Source organism: Furipterus horrens, unplaced genomic scaffold (assembly GCF_987537825.1).
Source record: "Furipterus horrens unplaced genomic scaffold, mFurHor1.1.pri manual_scaffold_3, whole genome shotgun sequence".
Taxonomy (NCBI): Eukaryota; Metazoa; Chordata; class Mammalia; order Chiroptera; family Furipteridae; genus Furipterus; species Furipterus horrens.
The window spans coordinates 106,491,916-106,513,041 of NW_028327173.1; the positions used below are offsets into that span (position 1 = coordinate 106,491,916).

At 47.2% G+C, this 21,126-nt stretch overlaps 2 protein-coding genes across 4 annotated transcripts in view; one reads left to right on the forward strand and one right to left on the reverse strand.

Annotated features, from left to right (window-relative positions):
- PML (PML nuclear body scaffold) overlaps positions 1-2,416 on the reverse strand; it is a 47,810-nt gene extending 45,394 nt beyond the window's left edge. Inside the window, exon 1 of one of the 3 annotated variants that reach the window (XM_090270025.1) lies at positions 2,262-2,416. The gene's annotated coding sequence lies outside the window, so the exon portion shown is untranslated. Of the gene's footprint in view, positions 1-2,229 lie in introns of all 3 variants that reach the window. The other 2 variants (XM_090270027.1, XM_090270026.1) reach the window with 2 other exon arrangements.
- Positions 1,919-19,580, forward strand: STOML1 (stomatin like 1). Its single transcript, XM_090268308.1, is given in 12 exon segments — positions 1,919-1,941; positions 2,342-2,609; positions 2,797-2,875; positions 4,264-4,535; positions 5,582-5,682; positions 5,684-5,735; positions 6,048-6,251; positions 15,481-15,608; positions 15,610-15,650; positions 16,114-16,187; positions 16,190-16,310; positions 16,819-19,580. Coding segments are annotated over 12 exon segments (1,689 nt in total). The 3' UTR covers positions 17,145-19,580.
- Positions 19,581-21,126: the final 1,546 nt, after the last annotated feature.

Consider the following 21,126-nt stretch of genomic DNA (forward strand, 5'->3'; position numbering starts at 1 on the left):
TTATAGCCTGAAGGGAGGGGAAGTGGGGACAACCAAGTTCCCAAGGCCTCAGAAGTCTGCTCTACCCTCCAGCCTGATCAGGACCCCTAAGGCTTTAGAATCAGGCCATCAGACTAGGAAAAGCAAAAGATGGTGAGCAGCCACCTGTAGAAGGGACCTGGAATTGAATTTTGCTGGCGGACTGAGGGGCATGAGGAGGCAGACTGGCATGTGGCTGAGACAAGGAAAGCTATATTAACCTCTTTGCTCATTTTGGAAGACAGTCTGCCTCAATGCCCTGTTGGAAGTTAATGCTTCTCACAGTAAGTTCCCCATTTGTATTTGGGTTTTCTCAAGCCATGGAGAGACAAGTTACTTCTGGGTAACTATCAAGAGGTGTGATGTCTCTGGACCTACAGGACTGAAGATTTCACCTCTGGATGCTCTGGAGGGTCTTCCTGGTGATAGTTTCTAGAGAGGGGTCCACAAAGTCCCCACAGCCCATGATTTTGGGGGTGGGGAGAGGAAATAATACAGCTTTTAAGGTACTTTGCATACCTATGGCTGATAACTAGTTTCTTAGTTATGAAGATAGTTGTGGCCACTGCCTGGTGTCAGGGAGATGGGAGGAACTTTGACCATAGAATGGTGGCGGAGAGCTCACCGGTCCTGTGCGAGATTCCTTCCGGTGGTCATGACTGGTCACCATACTCACTGCATCACAGGCTGCAGTTAGGATTTAAACAAAAGGGAGCAGCCATTTGGGGCGCTGGGCCATGTAGTTTGAGAGACTACAGAGGGCCCCGCCATCTGCCATGGAGTCTGATGGGAAGGAGGAATCATGCTGTTTAAAAGGTTGCAGAAGAGCCCCTGTCCACCATGAGAAGAAACACAATAGAAGAAGCATGCTAGAGGAGTTTGATGGAGCAGCAGGTTATAGCAGCCATGTGAGAAATAGCCATGCAGTTTGTAGTCAGGATCCAGCTATGCAGCTGCTAGTAAGAAAGCAGGCACGCTGCTGCTTTGGTTGTGCCCGCTCTAGCTGACTCTGAAGTCTCCAAGGAGGGCCTTGCACACCTAGACTCTCACTGGACTTGTGCCTTTCCTGGACTTCACCACGATCCAGTGTAACACGGCACATGCTTTTCTGGACTATTATACAGGGGCTGAAGACAACGTACCCCAGAGAGCTGACAGATAAGGAATGGGGAAATACTGGGCTTGATTTTGGCTTATAGCCTTTTGGGGAGCAAGGGAAGTGCTGGGTCTCTGGGGAAAACAGGGCTCTGAGCAGGAGTGCTCCCAGCCCCACCCCAAGGCTGGAATATTGTAAATAAAGACCTGTTTTTCTCAACACTTATTATTGGGTCGTTCCCCTGGCTGGTTTGGCTCAGTGGATTGAGCGTCGGCCTGCGAGCTAAGTGTCGCTGGTTCGATCTTCCAGTCAGGGCACATCAGAGAAGGAAAACTCTGACTCCAAAAAACCTCCGCTGCCTTGCGGCATACCTCTTCAGGGGAAAGGCTAAGGGAGTAAACCCCGACAGAAAATCCGGAGCCGGAGTCCCTAAGGTGGTTTGACGTTGTAGTCAACACCGGCAACTCCTGCGGCGCACCTGAAGCCAAGCTGTATTGACTCCGTCTTTCCCTTGGACCCTTCAGCTGCGAAGAGAGGGGGGGTCTGCTGCATGGGCAACAGCAGACCCTCCATCTCACCCTGCCCAGGCTCTGTAGCTTCAGCTTCACTGGAGAGGACACTCCAGCGTCATCGCAAGATGTCGATTCAACATGGGAGGAGACAGATACCGTGTCACTCCCGAGTCGGACTGTACAGCCATTCTCGGCGGTGCAGATAGACTCTTAAGAAGCTACACCATCGTCTCTCGAGACGGACGGCTGCCGACGACGACGGAATTATTGGGTCTTACACCCAAGACGCCACATGAACGAGCCCCCCTTTGCTCGGTAACAAAAGCTCTGTGAAAATCCCTTATCCATTACTCTGCCATGCTTCCTGAAATCTGCACATAATATTTCTCTTTTTGTTCCAAAGTCCAGGCCCTCCTGCCCCACCTTGACCACAGTGACCTAATCAACAAAAAAGTACTGAGATCCACTCTGTGCCAGGCCCTGCTTGCTGGGCTGTGGGGACACAAAGTGGAATAATTTGCCGACCATGCCCTGGAAAAACTTATTCTAGATAAGCCTTCCACCGCCCCCCTACTCCCCCTCCCTCAGCATACACACCCCCACCTCAGTACTTGAGTTTGGAGAGGAAATGGTACCAATTCCTTGATTCTGGATAAGATTCGGCTCCTGAAAAATCCCTTTCAAAGCCAACTTCCTCTCCTGGTCCTTTCCTAAGGCCGTGGGGGAGCAAACAGGAGAAGGCATGGAATCCTGCGGACTTCCGGGAAGAAGACCCATCTCCGCTACCAGCCCAGCGGTCGCAGTTCGGTCCTCCCAGCGCAGGTGGCGATGTGCGGCCGGCGGGAGCTGGGCCGGCTCGCCTCGGCTTCCTGCCCTCAGCGGTGGCCGCTGGCCGCCCTGGGGAGAGCGGAAGCGGCGGCCTGCAGTGGCGGGCGGGGCGGAGCAGAGGCCGGCTGGTGGGTCCCGACAGTGCCCGGGTGCGGGTGCGTCCCCTCAACTCTAGGGCAGGAACCATGGTCGGCAGGTCTGGGTACCAGGCGCTACCTTTGGGGGACTTGGGCCGATTCCAGCAGTCAAGCTTTGGCTTCCTGGGCTGACAGAAGTCTCCTTGTTGCCGGAGCGGGGCGGCTGGGGCCGGGGACTGCTGAGTGCCCCCCGCCCCAAACACAGAGGACCCGGGAGGTGCGAGGGACCCGGCCCGAAATCTCTTCTCAGAATTCAGCTGGTCTGGCGCAGTCGCACCTTAAGAGTAGGAAACGGCAGGGGACACGATGTGCAGAGAGGCCTGCACCCGGCGCTTTCTAGAGCAATGGCCGCAGCCCTACGGTTCTCATCTTCCAGGAACCTTGCCCCACCTCATTCCTCCTGATTCTCATCAGCCTTTTAGTCCTGGGCAGAGGGTTCAAGTTCTCATTTTGACCATGAAGAAACAAAGGTCTAGCCATAGAAGGTATTCAGCACGCCAAGGGTACTGAGCTACAGAGAAGTGTCAGGATCTCCACCGCTCCCTCCACCCCTTAGTTTGAGCACCTGCTTCCCTGTTCCCTGTGATGTGCAGGGAAGGCCCTCAGCTCTCTCTGTCTGCTCTGACCCAAAGCCTTGAGTCCCACATTCCAGATCTCTCATTCCTCAGCCTGACAGCCAAATTCTGGAGGATTTGGTCTCTCCTTGACCCTCCGTCCTTGACCGTCCTGCAGGGGCCATGTGGATCAGAGCCTGGCAGAAAAGGAGACTTAGTAACCTGGATCTCAGAACCCAGAGAGTGTGGGGTCCTGGGAAGGTGGAGCAGAGGCTCCTGTCAGCTCCCTGTCTAGGATTGGGAGGGAAAGGGAAGAGAATAACCTCTTCCTGGATTCTGAGGTTGTCTCAGCTTCACTCCCATCCTGGGCTCCTGGCTTTTTAGGGGCTGGGACCTCTGGCTCAAATGAGCCTCATCTTCCTAGTTGGCCCTCTTCGCCTCCCACCTGAAGCTCTTCAAGTGAAGCATGCCTTTGATGGTCCTTAGGGCATTAAAGTGGCGTGAAGAATTGTGAGCTAGGAAAGAACGTCTTAGTCCTCACCTGTGGCTCCTGTTGGTGAGCCATTAATGCTTTATTCCTTTAGGCGAAAGGACTCCTTGAAAGCACACTTCTGGGGTTGCTGTGAGAGGAGGGTTGTGTTATGTTAGCAGCATTCAAACAACCCAGCCTATGTTTACAGAGTCCCAGGTGCTCTGACTCTGTGCCAAGTCTGGGAAGGCAGTACTGTAGACTTTAAGTCAGATAAGAAGATATCTCCTGCTCAGCCCGGTGAGGAGGTCATCACCTGATTTGCTTCTCAGATACAGTGACCATTGTCCAGCAGAGAATAGTCTTGTGAGGGTTGGGCTTGGGCATATTAGGTTGTTGTTTTTTTTAATCCTTACCTGAGGATATGTTTATTGACTTTACAGGGAGAGGAAGGGAGAAAAAGAGAGAGAAACGCGGATGTGAGAGCAAAACATCAGTCAGTTGCCTCTGGTACATGCCCACATGCCCCACCAGGGACAGAACCTACAACCTTTTGGTGTATGGGATGATGCTCCAACTAACTGGGCCACTGGCCAGGGTGGGACAGAGTAGTTTTGATGTATGGGAGGAGGAAACAGCCCTTAACTAGCACCTGCCCAAAGATGTGGGAGTATTAGAAGGAGGCAGATTAGGAACCCTGAGAAGGAAGGGAGGTGGGCAGACGGTGTACTTGACCACATTGACTCTGCTTGCAGCTGGCCTGGCAGGCCCAGTTGGTGTCCCTTGATCGACTGCTTCTATTCTCTTGCCCCAGATGCACCTTTGACCTGGCCCTCTTGCGTCTCCCACAGCCTCATTAGTTTTCTGGGGTTCTTGTTGTTGCTGATTACCTTCCCCATTTCTGGCTGGTTTGCCCTGAAGGTAAGGCTGACTGGGACAGCCCCAGGGTGGCTGAGCCACACTGAGAGCTTTGGCATTAATGGATGAATTTTCTGTCCTCTGCTTCCTTCCCTTAAATATTTTGTTTTCACATTTCTGTGAAGTGGGCTGTGTGAGGGTTGTTCATTTCCATCTTTCAGATGAGGAGACTGAGACTCAGATTTGTCCAAAGTCATGAGAACCAAACTCCCAGGTCATGGGCTCTGGATAATGGCATTCAGATGCATACAGATATCTTTGACAAATCTTCCTACCTTTAGGTCAGGCTAAATTAGAAATGAAAAACATGGAAGTTGGCCAGCAGATAATGAGTAAAAGGAAACCCAGACTCATTTTCACATGCGGTGGTGCAGATGGGAAAAAGATGAACTATAGCTGAGGACCACACCTGAAAGCTGCAGTGGAGTGCTAGCCCAGGCAGGTTTTGCCCTCTGTGCGGCCCTAGGTCACAGTCAACTCTTCTAGAAAGCCTTTGGGCTTGGTGTGGTCTGGAAGGAGGTCCTTAGAAAGTCCCAAATCCTAGCCGTAAAACTGCTACTGAAATATTCACGACCTTGGGCAAGTCATTTTGCCTCTCTGGGCCTTCATTTCTCAATTTGGATGTATTTTCTTCTTTGAGGACTCCAGGCACCTGAAGCTGGCAAAGCCCTTTCCTTGGGGTTACTGGTAGAGCTGCCCAGAATTTGCTCCTGACTAATTCAAGGCCAGACAGTTTCCTGGTTTGAGTCATATCTAGCTTCAGACCACAGAAGTGAAAAGTTTCTCTGAGGATCATGCTAATACAGTGTGGTAGTTGAGAGCATTCAGAACTGCATTCATATCTTGCCTATTTCACTTACGGAATGTGTGATTTTTGAGCAAGTCACTTAACCCCTCAGAGCCTTGGTTTTCTTATCTAAAATCAGAGAGTTTAAGGATACCAGACACTGCCCAGGGAAAGGGGGAGAGAGGTGAGGGAGGGCCCTGGGCAGATGTCATCACCAGCCTGGGCTCACTGCTCTCAACCCTTCCTTTGCCATTGTGGACAGATTGTGCCGACCTATGAGCGGGTGATCGTGTTTCGACTGGGCCGGATCCGCACCCCTCAAGGGCCTGGTGTGGTTTTGCTCCTGCCCTTCATTGACTCCTTTGAGGGTAGATCTGAGGACATGAGCCTTCAATGTCCCTCCCTGCAAGGAGAGGGTCTTCTCAGTTCACCTGGACAGAGGAAGTGGAGGCTTGTGCAGAGTGTATTTTGGGTGCCAGTACCTTGGCCTGTGAGTAGCCATTAGGGGCAGGGGTGGGGGTGGGGTAGGGAGGAGAACAGAAAACCGAGGATGGAGGCTGAGAGCCCATCCTTGCTCCATATACCTGACCCCATGTACTTGGGACACCATTTTGTCTACAAAGTGCTAGTGACTAGGTGGGTGGATCAAGCTGGGTGGTCTTAGTGGGCCTGACCTCCTGCAGCTTCAGCCCCTTGAGTGTCTCCTCTTTCATAGCCTCCACCAGCAGTTGGCTTCTAAGGATGGGGCTGTGCTGTCTGTGGGGGCCGATGTTCAGTTCCGCATCTGGGACCCAGTGTTGTCAGTGATGGTTGTGAAGGACTTGAACACAGCCACACGCATGACGGCCCAGAATGCCATGGCCAAGGCCCTGCTCAAGAGACCGCTGTGGGAGATCCAGATGGAGAAGCTCAAAATCAGCGACCAGCTCCTGGTAGGCAGCTCTTCACGGGCAGAGTCAGTGGCTGGCTCCTGGGCCTGGCTTTGCCTGCAGGACACTTTGAGCAAAGCAGCAGGCCACTCTGGGCCTCAGTTTACCATATGCCTGAAGAGTGTGACGATCTTTGAAGAGCTAGTGGTGTGGGTGGGACTGTGAGTTGAGGAATGGAAGGTGGGCACAGACCATAGCAATCTGAAGCTAACCAGTCCCGGAGAGGTAAAGGGGCTTTGACGGGGGCGTGACTTGACACGGGTTCTTGCGGTCTGTCTCTGAGGTTTTGCCCTTCACTGTTCTGTCGGCATTGCCATGACAACACAGGGCCCCAGAGGCCTTCAGTAGACTTGGGGCAGGCAGGTGGATGAAAGGAGCAGGGGCCTGCCTGGCCCAGTCACCTTTTGGGGAGTTCTGTGCTCCTCAGTGCAGCATGTGCATTTTTGTGGTTTTGTATTCCCGGTTTTCACAGAAGAAAAGGACACAAGGACATTTGGTCCTTTTTCCTGCTTCTCCAGGTGTGAGCAATTATCTACACTGGAATTCACCTTAAATCCTATGACAAGATTGGGTAGAAATGAATACACAGGTGGTAGTGTATCTTCTGATTCCATGTCCTAACAGGGAAACAGGTGAATTTGCCCCTCATTCCTCTCAGCTCTGCTTTTCCCAGGGAACTGAGGTTAGAGGAAAGGAGCGGGGAGTGGGGCATTGCCAGTCCTGGAGGTCCCAGTCCTTTCTGGAAGTAGATCAACCAACTGGGTGAAATTCCCGAGAAAATACTATTTGTAATAGTAGCAGTACCTTTCACGGGCAAAGCATGTTATAGTTTATAAAGCCCTCATTCCAGCCTCCATGTATCTTAGCTTTATATTTTGCTGCAAGAGGGCTGATATTGTTTTATTTTGGAGGGAGGAAACTAAGCCTCAGAAATTATTTTGCATGCCTCTGAGAGCCATGGTCAGGGGCAGAGCTGGACCAGAGCCAGAAAAACTGCTTTCCCCGCTCTAAACCCAGTGCTCGATCTTTTTAAAAGTTAAAAAAGATTTTTTCAATTATAGTTGACATTCACTATTATATTAGTTTCAGGTGTACAGCATAGTGGTTAAACATTTATATAACTTAAACAAAGTGGTCCCCCCAATAAAGCTAGTACCCACCCACATAGTCACTACAACATTTTTGACTATATTCCCTATGCTGTATTTTACAAGCCCATTGACTATTCTCTAACTACCAATTTGTACTTCTTAATTCCATCACCATTTTTACCCTAACCCTCTTCCCATTTGGCAACCATCAGTATGTTTTCTGTATCTATGAGCCTATTTCGGTTTTGTTTGTTTATTCCATTTTTCAGATTCCACATATAAGTGAAATCATGTGGTATTTGTCTTTCTCTGTCTGACTTATTTCACTGAGCATGATACCTCTAGGTCTATCTATGTTGTTGCAAATGGAAAGATATTATTTTTAATGGTGAAGCAATATTCCATTGTATATATGTAGTACTTCTTCATTATCTACTTGTCTATTGATGGCACTTAGGTTGCTTCCATATTGTGGCTGTTTTAAATAATGCTGCAGTGAACATAGGGGTGCATATAACATTTTGAATTAATGTTTTGGATTTCTTTGGATTAATATCCAGAAGTAGGATTGTTGGGTTATAGGGAAGTTCTATTTTTAATTTTTTGAGGAACCTACATACTGTTTACCATAGTGGCTGTGTTAGGTAGGACAAGGGTCTCAAGGTCTGGGTAGTTCTTCCTAAATGGCATTCTTGCTGAGTGTCAAAATGTAGCACAGTATTTTATAGAAGGAGCTGTAAACATGATGAGCTTGACATGAACCAACCCCATTAAGTGTAGCCAGCTGCAAAGAAGATATCAACATGTAATCAACCAAATAATGAATATAAGCAATGGCTAAGTCTCCCTTCAGGGAACCAGAGCTTTGGATGTGAATTTCGTCTCCTTTACTTGCAGCAAATAAATAAAACTACCTAAAGACAATGACAACACCCCGCAAGTGGGGAACTCCTTGAGTTAGGTAACAGCTGCACCAAACTGCATTCCCACCAACAGCGCACAGGATTCCCCTTTCTCCACACTTTGCCAACACTTGTTTGTTGATTAATTGGTGATAGCCATCCTGAAAGCTGAGAGGTGATATCTCATTGTGGTTTTCATTTGCATGTCTTTGATGATTAGTGACTCTGAGCAACTTTTCATGTCTGTTAGCCATCTTCATGACCTCTTTGGAGAAGTGTCTAGTCAGGTTCTCTGCCCATTTTTTAATTGAATTGCGTGTGTGTGTGTGAAGTTGTATAAGTTTCTTATATATTTTGGATATTAATCCCTTATTGGATTTATCATTGACAAATATATTCTCCCATTGTCTTTTCATTTTGTTGATAATTTTCTTTACTGTGAAAAAACTTTTTAGTTTGTTATAGTCCCATTTGTTTATTTTTCTTTTGTTTCTCTTACCCAAGAACACATATACAAAAAAATATTATTAACAGTGATGTCAAAGAGTTTAGTGTCTATGTTTTCTTCTTGGAGTTTTATGGTTTTGGTTTTTACACTGAAGTCTTTAATCCATTTTGAGTTTATCCTGGTATATGGTGTAAGAAAGTGGTCTAGTTTGACTTTTTGCATGTATCTGTCCAATTTTCCCAGCACTATTTATTGAGTAGACTGTTTTTATTTACCCCATTTTATGTTCTTGCCTCTTTTGTCAAATATTCATTGACCATAAAGTTGTAGGTTTATTTCTGGGCTCTCTATTCTGTTTTATTGATTGATGTCTGTTTTTATGTTAGTACTGTTACCAAGCAAAGTGTGGTTCGTTCACGTGCTGCCTTGGTGTAAGCATCAGCAATTAGTGTTGAGAAAAACAGGTTTTTATTTATAATATTCCCATTTGGGGTGTGGCTAGGGGCACTCCTGCTCAGAACCCTGTTCTCCCATGAGACCCAGCACTTTCCTTGCTCCCCAAAAGGATGTAAGCCAAAACCAAGCCCCATTCCTTATCTGTCAGCTCTCTCCCTCAGGATCTGGCATACGATGTCATCAGCCTCCGTATAATAGTCCAGAAAGGCATGATGAAATCCCAGAAAGTGGCAAGTCCTGAGATTGTCCTCTCTGCATGTCCCAAGTTCCAAGAGCCCAGAGAAAGTCCAAGTCTGCAAGGCAAAATCCTCAGTGGTTTCTGAGTCAGCTGGAGTGGGCAAGATCAAAGCAGCAGTGTGCCTGCTTTCTTACTAGCCTAGGCTGTGTAGCCCACTCCCATAGCGAACCAGCTGTCCTACAGAGCTGCCTAGCTGCTACACATGGCTCTCTTCCTTACATGCCAGACCTCATGATGGGCTAGTGCAATGCCTTTGCAGTCTTTTAAAAACATGTGGCCCAGTGCGCCAAATGGCTGCCGCCTTTCATTCTACATGGCTCCCCCTACCTCCTTTCAAACTGCATGGCTCTCCCCCTTACATGGCTGCCGCCTTATTTTAAACCCCTAACCATGGCCTGTGATGCAGTGGGTGTAGTGACTAGTCCCGGCCACTTGCAGTATCTCTTGTAGGCCCTGTAAGCTTTTTTGTCACCATTCTTTGGTCAAAGGCCCTTCTATCTCCTTGGCACATGGAGTGGCCATAGTTATTTGCATAACTAAGAAACTAGGTCTCTCAGGAAAATGGCTGTGCTCCACTGAGTCCCATCCCCCACATTCTGTGTCTTCTGGTCACTCTCTTACAGTACAATGCTGTTTTCATTACAATACCCTTATATAGTGTAGTTTGATATCAGGTAGCATGATACCTCCACCTTTGTGCTTTCTCAGGATTGCCTTGGCTATTGGGAGGTCTTTTGTGGTTCCAGATAAATTTTAGAATTATTTGCTTAATTCTGTGAAAAATGCCTTTGGTATTTTGATAAGAATTGCATTGAATCTCTAGATTAATTTGGGTTGTATGGACATTTTAATAATGTTAATTTTTCCTACCTGGGAGTAGGTTGTATGCTTCCATTTATTTATATCTTCAATTTCTTTCTTCAGTGTCTTATAGTTGTCCATGTATAGGTCTTTTACATACTTGGTTAAATGTATTCCTAGGTATTTTATTTTTTCTGATGCAGTTGTAAATGGGATTTTCTTAATTTCTCTTTCTGATAGTTTGTTATTGGTGTATAAAAATAGAATTGATTTCTGAATATCAGTTTTGTATCCTGAAACTTGACTGAATTCATTTATTAGTTCTAATAGTATTTTTGTGGAACCTTTAACGTTCTCTCTATAGTATCTCGTAATCTGCAAATAATGACAATTTTACTTCTTTCTTTCCAATTTGGATGCCTTTTATTCCTTTTTCTTGTCTGATTGCTGTTGTTAACTCCAATACTATATTGAATATAAGTGGTGATATAGTCTTATTCCTGATCTTAAGGAGAATACTATTAGCTTTTTTCCACTGAGTAGGATGATAGCTGTAGCCTTGTCATATTGTGGCCTTTATTATGTTGAGGCGTGTTTCCTCTATTTCCACTAGCCAAGAGTTTTTATCATAAATGGAGGTTGGATTTTGTCAAATGCTTTAAAAAAATTATTTATTTTTAGAGAGAGGAGAAGGGAGGGAGAAAGAGAGGGAGAGAAACATCAATGTGTGGTTAACTCAGGCCAGCACTCAATCCATTGAGCCACACCAGCCAGGGCTCAAATGATTTTTCTGCACTTATTGATAGGATCATATGATTTTTATCCTTCATTTTGTTTATGTGGTGTATCACACTATAGATTTGTAGGTATTGAACCAGCCTTGCTTCCTAGGAATAAATCTAACTTGATCATGGTATATGATCTTTTTAATGTACTGTTGAATTCAGTTTGCTAGTATTTTATTGAGGATTTTCTATTTCTATTTTCATCAGGGATCTTGGTTTATAACTATTTTCTTCTACTGTCTTTGGTTTTGGAATCAGGGTAATGCTGGCCTCATAAAATGAGTGTGGGAGCTTTCCTTCCTCTTCAGTTTTTTGGAATAGTTTGAGAAGGAGAGGAGAGATGTTGTTAATTCTTCTTTGAATATTTGGTAAAATTTACTTCTGAAGCTATCCAGTCCAGGACTTTTGTTTGTTGGGAGTTTTTGATTACTGATTTGATTTTGTTAGATTTTGTGAGTAGTTACTGGTCTGTTCACATTTTCAGTTTCTTCTTGATTCAACCTTAGAAGATTTTATGTTTCTAGGAATTGACCCATTTTTTTCTAGGTTGTCCAATTTGTTGGCATATAGTTGTTCTAATATTTTCTTATAATTCCTGTATTTCTGTGGTGTCAGTTGTCACTTCTCTTTTATTTCTGATTTTATTTGGTGCTCTCTTTTTTTCTTGATGAATCTGGTTAAAGATTTATCAACTATATTTAACTTCTAGTTTCTTTAGGTGGAAGTTTAGATTGTTTATTTGAGATTTTTCTTGTTTCTTGTGGTAAACCTGTATTGCTGTGAATTTCCCTCTTAGAACTGTGTTGGCTGTGTCCTGTAGATTTGGAGTTGTGTTTTCACTTTTGTCTCAATATATTTTTTATTTCTTCCTTGATCTCTGTTTACCAATTCATTGTATAGTAACATGTTATTTAGCCTCCATGTGTTGTGTGTTTTTCAGTTTTCTTCTTGTAATTCATTTATAGTTCCATACAGTTGTGTTTGGAAAAGATGCTTAATATGACTTAAGTCTTATTAAGTTTATTGAGGCTTGTTTTGTGATCCAGCATGTGGTCTATCCTGGAAAGTGTTCCATGTGTTCTTGGAAAGAATGCATATTTTGCTACTTGGGGGTGAAATGTTCTAAAAAAAAATCTGTTAGGTCCATTTGGTCTAATGTATCATATAAGGCTGCTGTTTCTTTGTTGATTTTCTGTCTGTATGAACTATTTGTTAATATCAAAGGGGTATTGAAATTCTCTATTATGACTGTACTACTATAGATTTCTCTTTATGTCTGTCAATATTTGCTTAATATATTTAGGTGCTCCCACTATATCCTCTTGTGATCTCTATCATTATGAAGTGTCTTTCTCTGTCTCTTGCTATAGCCTTTGTTTTGAAATCTGTTTTGTTGTATATAAATATAGTGACCCCCAGCTTTTTTTTGGTTACCATTTGCATGAAACGCCTGTTTTTTCATCCCTTTACTTTCAATCTGTATGTGTCTTTTTTTTTTTTTTTTTAAGGGATGATGTATTTATTTCTCTATATCTAATTAAATCTGTTTGGAATATCCACACTTTTTTTTTTTTAACTTTATTTTTATTGTTGAGTCCATTTCTGTCTTTCAATATGAAGTGGGTCTCTTGTAGGCAGGACATGTATGGGTCTTGTTTTCTTATCCAAATATCCACCCTATGTCTTTTGATTGATCATTTTATCAATTTACATTTAAAGTAATTGTTGATAAGTATGTAGTTATTACCACTTTATTATTCATATTTTTAATTTTTTTTTCCTCTTAAAGAATTTCCTTTAATCTTTCTTGTAATAATACTGGTTTGATGGTGATGAACTACTTTGGCTTTTTCTTGTGTTGGAAGTTCTTTCTCTCTCCTCGAATTCTAAATGATAGTCTTGCTGGGTAGAATAATCTTGGCTGTAGTTACTTGCTTTTCATCACTTTGAATATTTCTTGCCAGTTGCTTCTGGCCTGCAGAATTTTTGTTGAGAAATCAGCAGATGGTCTTATGGGAGCTCCCATGTAGAAGCTTTTCTCTTGCTGCTTTTAAGATTCTCTTTGTCTTTTACCTTTGGTATTTAAATTAAATTTGTCTTGGTGTGGTCCTCTTTGGGTCCAACTTGTTCAGTACTTGTATGTCTCTTTCCTTCACCAAATTATGGAAGTTTTCTATGATTATTTCATCAGACAGGTTTTCAATTTCATGCTCTTCCTCTTCTCCTCTGGCACTCCCATGATTTGAATTTTAGTACATTTAAAGTTGCCCCAGAGGTTCCTAAGCCTCTCCTCGTTTTTTTCAATTCTTGTTTTCTCTTTCTGTCCTGGGTGAATGTTTATTTCTCCCTTTTGTTCCAAATCATTGATTTGAATCCTCGCTTCCTTCCCATCACTGTTGGTCCCCTGCATATTTTTCTTTACGTACTTAACTGTATAATCTTCACTTCTTGTTTATTTTGTGGCTATACTCAGTCATTTCTCTCACCATCCTGACCACAAATGTTTTGAACTCTGCATCTGATAGGTTGCCTATCTATGTTTTATTTAGTTCTTTTTCTGGGGTTTTGTTCTGTTCTTTCATCTGGGTCATATTTTTTTGCCCCTTCTATTTGGCAGCCTCTCTGTGTTTGTTTCTGCGTATCAGGGAGAGCTGCTTTAACCAACTGTGTCTTGGTACTGTGGCCTAATGTAGTAGGTGTCCTGTAGGCTCCAGTGGCATAGCTTCCCCTATCACCCAAGCTGTGTACTCAAGGTGTGCCCTTCATGTGGGCTGAGTACACCCTCCTCTTGTAGTTGAGCCTTTGTTGCTGTTAGCAAATCAATGAGAGGGATTTACCCAGGCCAGTAAGCTGCAAGGACTGGCTGTGACCACTGACCACCAACTTCCACTCTCTATGGAGAATCAGCTATGCAGGGGCAGGGTGGTGGTGCTTGACATGGCCTATAGCTGTCCACTGGGTGTGCTGGCCCTGGGGCTTCCTGGGTGGTGCAGGAAAGGTCAGCTCCCACCTGTGCTTTGCCAGGGGCATCCTGCCTGAGCTATAAAGCAATCTGAGATGGCTGCTACTTGTGCTGGGCTTGGATATTCCCAGGTGAAGGCAAGCTGTGAATCTAGGCTGTCTGCTGGTAGTGCCAGGCCTAGAGCTCACTGAGGCTAGCTGTTGCTTGTTTGATAGAATTTAGGAAGTTTTGAAGCCTGAGCCAAAACCAGCCATTCATATGGAAAAGCAGCTTGGGTGGGCCGGTAAATTGGGTGGGGCAGAGTCTCTGGGGATCTTGAAGGCAAGTCAAACAGTGATAGCCAGGTTGATGGAGTCTCAAATATGAGACACCAGCTTGCCAGCTTTGTAGGAGGAGGGTTTAGAAAAGAGACAGTGGCCTCTGCTTGCCTTGATGCCAGACACTTCACTTTCTCCCTATATGCCACTGGTGCCTTCCAAGTTGCTACCCTGGGACCGGAGCTCAGAGGGAGTCAGTCTGAGTAGGTGAATCTGTGCGGGTTCTTTACAATGAACTGCTTGGAGCTTCAGCAGTTTCTTCTGCCAACTCAATCTGCACTTTTTGCAGCCAGAAGTTGTGGGGACTTATTTTCCTGGCACTGGAACCCTGGGCTGGGGGGCCTGGTATGGGGCTGGGACTCCTGGTTCCCGAGATATCTCTCCCAAATTTTTATTTACCACACGTGGGTGAGAGACCGGCCCACTCCAGATTTGCACCCCTCCTACCCGTCTCGATGGATGTGGTTTCTTTAATTCCGTAGTTGTCAGACTTCCATTCAACTCGGTTTCTGACAGTTCTGGTTGATGGTTGTTCTATATGTTCTATATTTTAGTTTGAATTTTGATGTGGTTTTTGCAAGAGGTGAACCCTGTCTGCCTACGCCACCATCTTGACCGGATCTCCAGATTCCATAATTTCTGTTGAGACATTGAAACAAGATCCTACTTGGTCTCTATGCCTACACCTTCAGCCCCTCCAACCCAGTGTCCACATGGCAGCCAAGAGAATCTTTCCAGCAAGCAAGTCTGCTCTCTCAACTCCCTGCTAAACTCCTTCTGAGGCTCCTTGTGCCTCAAAATAAATCCTGTTGAGCAGGAGCGGCCCCCTCAGCCCCCTCCGCTGACTCTAGTCTCCCAGCCCGCACTTGAGGGTCTTAACTGAAGGGAGGTATGGTTACTCACAGTTCCAGAGTGTTCCAGATTCTCCTGTCTGGGCTTGTGTCCATGCTGTTCCCATTGCCTGGAAGGGTCCTCCTTTCCGTGATGCCCCTTCACCTGGATAACTCAGTGCCCTATATCTCTCCTAGTCCTCTCCTAGGTGTTTACTGCCAGCAGCCCGCAGCTGGGTTGTAACTGTCTCATGCCTGTGTGATCAGGTGGAAATTTGTCAATGGCAGGTACGGGGCCTGGGGTGCTGCCGCGTCCATGTGTGGCTACACCAGCCTGCCCAAAGAAGCTGCCCCAGGAAGATGTGCCAAGTGAGTTCTGTTTCTCCCCACACTGTCCTCCAGCTGGAGCTCAACGATGTGACCAGGGCCTGGGGGCTCGAGGTGGACCGCGTAGAGCTGGCAGTAGAAGCCGTGCTGCAGCCGCCCCAGGAAAGCCCCCTCCAACAGCTAGCTCCTCACTTTCTGGGGGCGGGTGTCCTCAATGGCAGGAGGTGCCCTGCCCCTGGGGCCAGGTAAGAAGCCTCCAGAAAAGGGTAGGGGGCTCAGCAGGGCACTCAGCTTGGTGTCCAGCACAGGATGAGCTTGGCTACTCACTCCCTTAACGAAGCACCTTCATGTAGTTAGTCCGTGCCCTGCCTGTCAGGCCACTGCGATTCTAGAGCTGTCCACAGCTCAGGTGGTGGGAAGAGCCCAGGTGTTTGTGAGTGTGTGCAGGCCTTTGGGAGCCTCCATGGCAGGAAGCAGCAGCATCCAGAAAAGAGATTTACATTCAAGACTGGAGTAGCTTAGAAATGGGGTTTGAGAGTTAAGGCTGAAAACTCAAGAGTGGCTTCTTAGCAGAGGAGAAAGTTGAATCCAGACCTTAAGAGGGTGTAAGGGAACTGATGCGAAGGTATGGAGGCCAGTGATCCTTGACAGCAAATTGACCTCCACCCTCTCCCTCCCTCCCCAACCCCGTGGGCTGTCCCGCTATAGATACCTTGGAGATGGTGAGCGAAGTTGAGCTGCCTGCCCCTCACATTGGTGCTGGGCCCAGCTTGAAGCAGCCTGTGTGGCTGGGGGGCTGCTGATGGCTCTGCAGCCCTACCTGTCTGAGACCCTGGTCAGCCACGTCGGGGCCTGCTACCGGTTCAATGTCATCTTGTCCAGAGGCACCCTGGACCTCACTACAGGTGCAGCTGCCCTTCCTGCCCTCTCCTCACCTGGGTTGCTTGTGGCCCCCACCCCCTCCCCGGGTCCTTTTTTTAGACTGCCCTGCTCCTTCCAACAGTTTCAAGTGAACCCATAACAGTCAGGGGCACAGACACCATGTGCAGACAATGATTATCCTGGTCTTTGTCTCCCCACCCTGTCCTTGTCAGTAGGATAGCTCAGATAGCCGAGCCTCCTGCATATGCTGCAGGCCTACTGTGTGCCAGGCTCTGTGCTGAGCGCTTTTGGTGTATTATGTCACCCACTCTCATCACGAGCCTATGATTTAGGGACTCTCATCATCCCCACACCACCAGTTTGGAAACTGAGACTCTGAGCAGTTACATGTCTAATAGGACTTGAACCCAGGTATTAGGACCTGAATGCTTAACCACTGCTCTCTCCCCTTCCCAGTGAACCTTGCTAACCCCTTTTCTCCTACCACATAGCTGTCCCCCTACTCATACTAGGTCTTCTTTCTCCCCATAGGGCAAGGGAGAGTGGGATGTGGGGTGCCTGACAGCGTCCCTGACGTGGCGGTGGAGATGGCTGAAGCAGACCTACGAGCCCTGTTGTGCAGGGAACTGCAGCTCCTTGGGGCCTACATGAGTGGCCGGCTGAAGGTGAAGGGCAACCTAGCAATGGCCACGAAACTGGAGGCTATCCTCAGGGCCCTGAAACAGCAGCCTTGGCTAACCATCCCCAGCCCAGCCCAACGGGGGCATCTTGGACGAAGAGGGATTGGCTCTGCACCTCAGATTATTGAGTCCCTGAGAGGTTTCAGGCCCTGCCAGGAGCCAGTGAATGGAGGCTGAGTCAGGTTGCCTTGCCCTTCCCAGTCCTCTGCTGAGGACCCAGCCCTCAACTGAGTACACAGCACAGTGACAGGAGTGCTGGCCCGCTCTGCTGTACTGCCTGTCTGGTAGAGAGGCAGGGCCCACAGAAACAGCTGGACAGCAGCTGGTTTGGTCCCAGCATGAGGGAACAAAGCTCTCAGCTCCAGAGTGTGTTTATATGGGGTGGGGGGTTGGAGAGGAAGGTGGCCACCAAGAAGAGGCCACCGCAACCAGAGGGATCTCGGGGTCAGGCAGGGCCCACCTTCCAGATTGCAGTCCAGGCCCAGGCTAGTGGGGGTTGGGATGGGAAAGAGTGGCTCCTCCCCAGGCCCTAAAGACCTCTTAACTTGTCTGACAGCTCCATCTTGCATATCTGATGGGCCAGGCTGGGGCTAGGGCAGCATGAAGGGAGCCATGCCCTTCCTGTGCTTCTTACCAGAGGTTTGAAAACTCAAATGAGTTGGAGAACAGTGGGGTGTGGGGGTGGGTGATTTCCAGGCTGTTCCCCTAGTGTTGGTGGCCAGGGACCAGGGCCCCAAAGCCTGACACAAGCTCTCATGATGCTCTTGAATCACCCATGGATCCCCTTTGTGCCGAGGGTCTCAAACCCTCTGGGGCAGGAGCTGGCCCTCTGTTCCTCTTGATAGAGAGGGGGTGTGAGGCAGGGTAGAGTCACCCCATTCAGGGAGGAGTCGGGTCTGCTCTCTGCCTCCCCTTCTATTACACCTCAGCTCACTTGCTCTATTGGCTGAAGGGAAGGAAACCTGCACAGAGTTCTGGCCTGGAAGCCTGGCCAGGCTTTCTGCTTCACTGCTCCAGTCCAGACCCCCGGCACCCCACAGGAGGGGCCTTTCACTCCTCTGTTGCTCAGAACCGAATCTCACTTCCTGAACAGGCTTGTGAAAAAGCCCCCACCGAAACCCGAGCCCTCCCTTGAGGAACAACAGCCTCTGGGGACAGGCCTCCCGCAGGGCCCTCTTCAGCTTCTTTGGTGTCAGGCTTTGTCCTTTGGTTCCTGCCAAGGCCTTGTCCCTCTTATGCCTCCTCCCAGCACAGACTGCACATGCACCTGTTCAGGTTGCAGCTCCTGCCCATGGTCTGTCCTCTTCAATCACCTGGAGGCCAACCAACCAGGCTGACCACTCGGAAGCCTTCTCTCTTGTCCCAGCTGGCCACACTGCCACCACCCTGAGGTCTAGTGGGGCATTGCTCTTCACCTCTTGCTTGGGCTGCCCCTCCACTTAGGGGCTATCATTGTGCCCCTTCCCCACAGCCTGTGTCACTGTTTCTTGCACAGATGCCCACCTTCCTGGTAGAACCATGAGCTTCACATGTGAGCAATTCATCTCTGTTCCCTCCGTGGCTACAGCACAGGTCTCACTGAATGTTAATGAGGCAGCCCAGGCGTCTTCCTGTGAGAGCTTAAATGAAACCGAAACTCCTCAGGGCCTCTGTGGGCTAAGAAGGATCAACATAATGTTTAATGTTATGTTAAATGTCTGTGGTGGAGAGCAAGTCCTGCTGCCAGCCGTTAATACCCCTTTTGGGGACTCTGCCACGTGGGTGAGGCTGGCACTCTGGGAAATGAAGCCCATACACTCAAGGGCCCTTGGACTTCAAAGGACTGAAGAGACCTTACAGTCCCTATGGGAGGACATGGGGCACCTAGTAGGGTCAGGGTGTTGGGGGAAAGGGGGGGAGGGTGTCAATCAGAGAAGGCTTCCTGAAGAGGTGATGCCTGAGGCTTGGAGCTATGTGGGCAGGTGTGGGCCAGGAAAGAAGAAAAGAAATGGGGAAGCCTGGCAGGTAGCTTGTTTAGAGTGTCCTTTTCATAAGCCTAGGGTTTGGGTTTGATCCCTGGTAGGGCACATACAAGAATCAACCAATGAATGCGTAGATAAGTGGAACAACAAATCGTTTCTTTCCTTCCTCTAAAAATGTCGATAAGGTTTTTAAAAAGAAGTGGGGGGGAACCTCGGGCTGAAGGGAAAGCCCCTGTGAGGACTTAGAAGTAATTCGCACCTCCTGTTTGGAGAACTAGAACCTCAAGTATGAGAAGGGTAAAAATAGTAGCTATGTGCTAGGAATGTCCCTGTAATGGGCTAGACGCTGCCTATATATTCAATAGTTATATTATGCTGTGTTTATATACTAATATCTAACGTAGCTCATGTTAAATTTTGTGTAGCTTATACAATCACATGGTATATCCTGTGGTGTTTTTTTTTTTTTAATTTTATTTATTTACTTTTAGAGAGAGTGGAAAGGAGTGAGGAAGAGGGAGAGAAACATGCGAGAGATACATCAATCAGTTGCCTCTTACACACCCCCAACTAGGGACCTGGCCAGCAACCCAGGCATGTGACGCTCAATGCACTGAGCCACACCAGCCAGGGCTGGGTGTCTTTTTTTTTTTTTTTTTTTTTTACACAAATTGCAACATAGCAAACACATGTTGCTTTGTTCAGTTAACATTAAATCTTGAGGTTTTTTTTTTTTTTTTTTTTATATTAGCACATGGACGTTCCCCATTGGGTTTTATAGTTACATATGATTCCATTGTATGGATGTGTCACAATTTATTTAACCTGTGTTGCATTTAGATTATGTCTTGAGTTTTGCTATTTCAAGCACTACACACTAATAACCTTTAAATATGCCAGTTAAAATGTGATTGAGTTTATCTGTAGGATAAACTAGAAGGGACATTACTAGGTCAAAGCATGTGTACTTTGAGTCAAGTAAAAACAAAACAAAAAAAAAGCCCTTTAGAGGTAATAAAAGAATTCCACATACTCTTGCAATTTCATTTTTTACATGTAAATTTTTGACCCCTTTGGAATATAAATGAGACTGGAGAAAGAAGGGAGGGAATAGGATGGGGTAAATATGTACCCACCCCTACACAAAGCCTAGCACACAGGGTGCAGCTCTGGGATGTTTATTAGCTAACAAAAGTTAAGGGACAGAAGTGTTGATGGTAAAATCTGTCACTGGGTAACTCACACAAGGCTCCCTGGGTAGCCCCTCAGTGGGGCCTTTAAACCAAAAACTGAACGGAGAGTGATATGGAGGTGGGGCTTCGGGAAGAATTGTTTGTGTGTTGGAGGCTTGGAGAACATTTCTGGCTCTTTCTGGTGAATGATTCCCACCCTAAGCTGAGTGGAGTCCAGCTCACCAGACAGGACAGCGGGTCCGAGTGAGGCCAGCACAGAGAAGTGGAGCAGGAGATGAACCTGTGAAGCCAAGGGCAGGTGGGAGGAAGGCCTGGGGAACCCACACACCTCATTTCACAGATGGGAGACCAAGGCCCAGCAGGCCCTGAGACAGCCTTCCCCGGGGGATTTGGGGTGGGGCTGGGCCCAGAACCTATGTTCACTAAACCAGTGTGGGTCATGGGGCAATGGGACCGGCTTAAAGAAGTTCTCAAGGTCCTGGGGCTGGGGCTTCCTGGTAGGGTAGTTGAGTTGGTTAGAGCAACTTCCTGATACATCAAGGTTGTGAGTTTGATCTCCAGTCAGAGCACATATAAGAATCAACCACTGAATACATAAGTAAGTGGAACAAATCTCAAAGTCAATTAAAAAAAGAGAAAGATCCCAGGGCTTCCTCTTGCTCTGCCAAGCCTGACTCCACTATGGGGTTGCAGCAAGGGGACACATTTCCTACCCCAGTGCTCTAGCTTCTCCACAACTCAGCTAGGCGGGGACAGTGAGGACGCTGAGGATAAGAGGGCCTTGCCTATCACAGCCCTCCTCTCCCTTGGACTGGGACTCCAACTTGCTTTCCAGAGCCTGGCAGTGTCCGCTATAACAGACACCAGCAACTGGTTATTAAAATGAACTTGTTGAATGAGAGGAAGTATTAGGTTTATTGAAGAAGATGAAAGCAGAGAGAGACAGACTGGGAAAGAGAGATGGGACAGGGAGACTGGAAGGCAAACAGGAAAGAAAACAAGGAG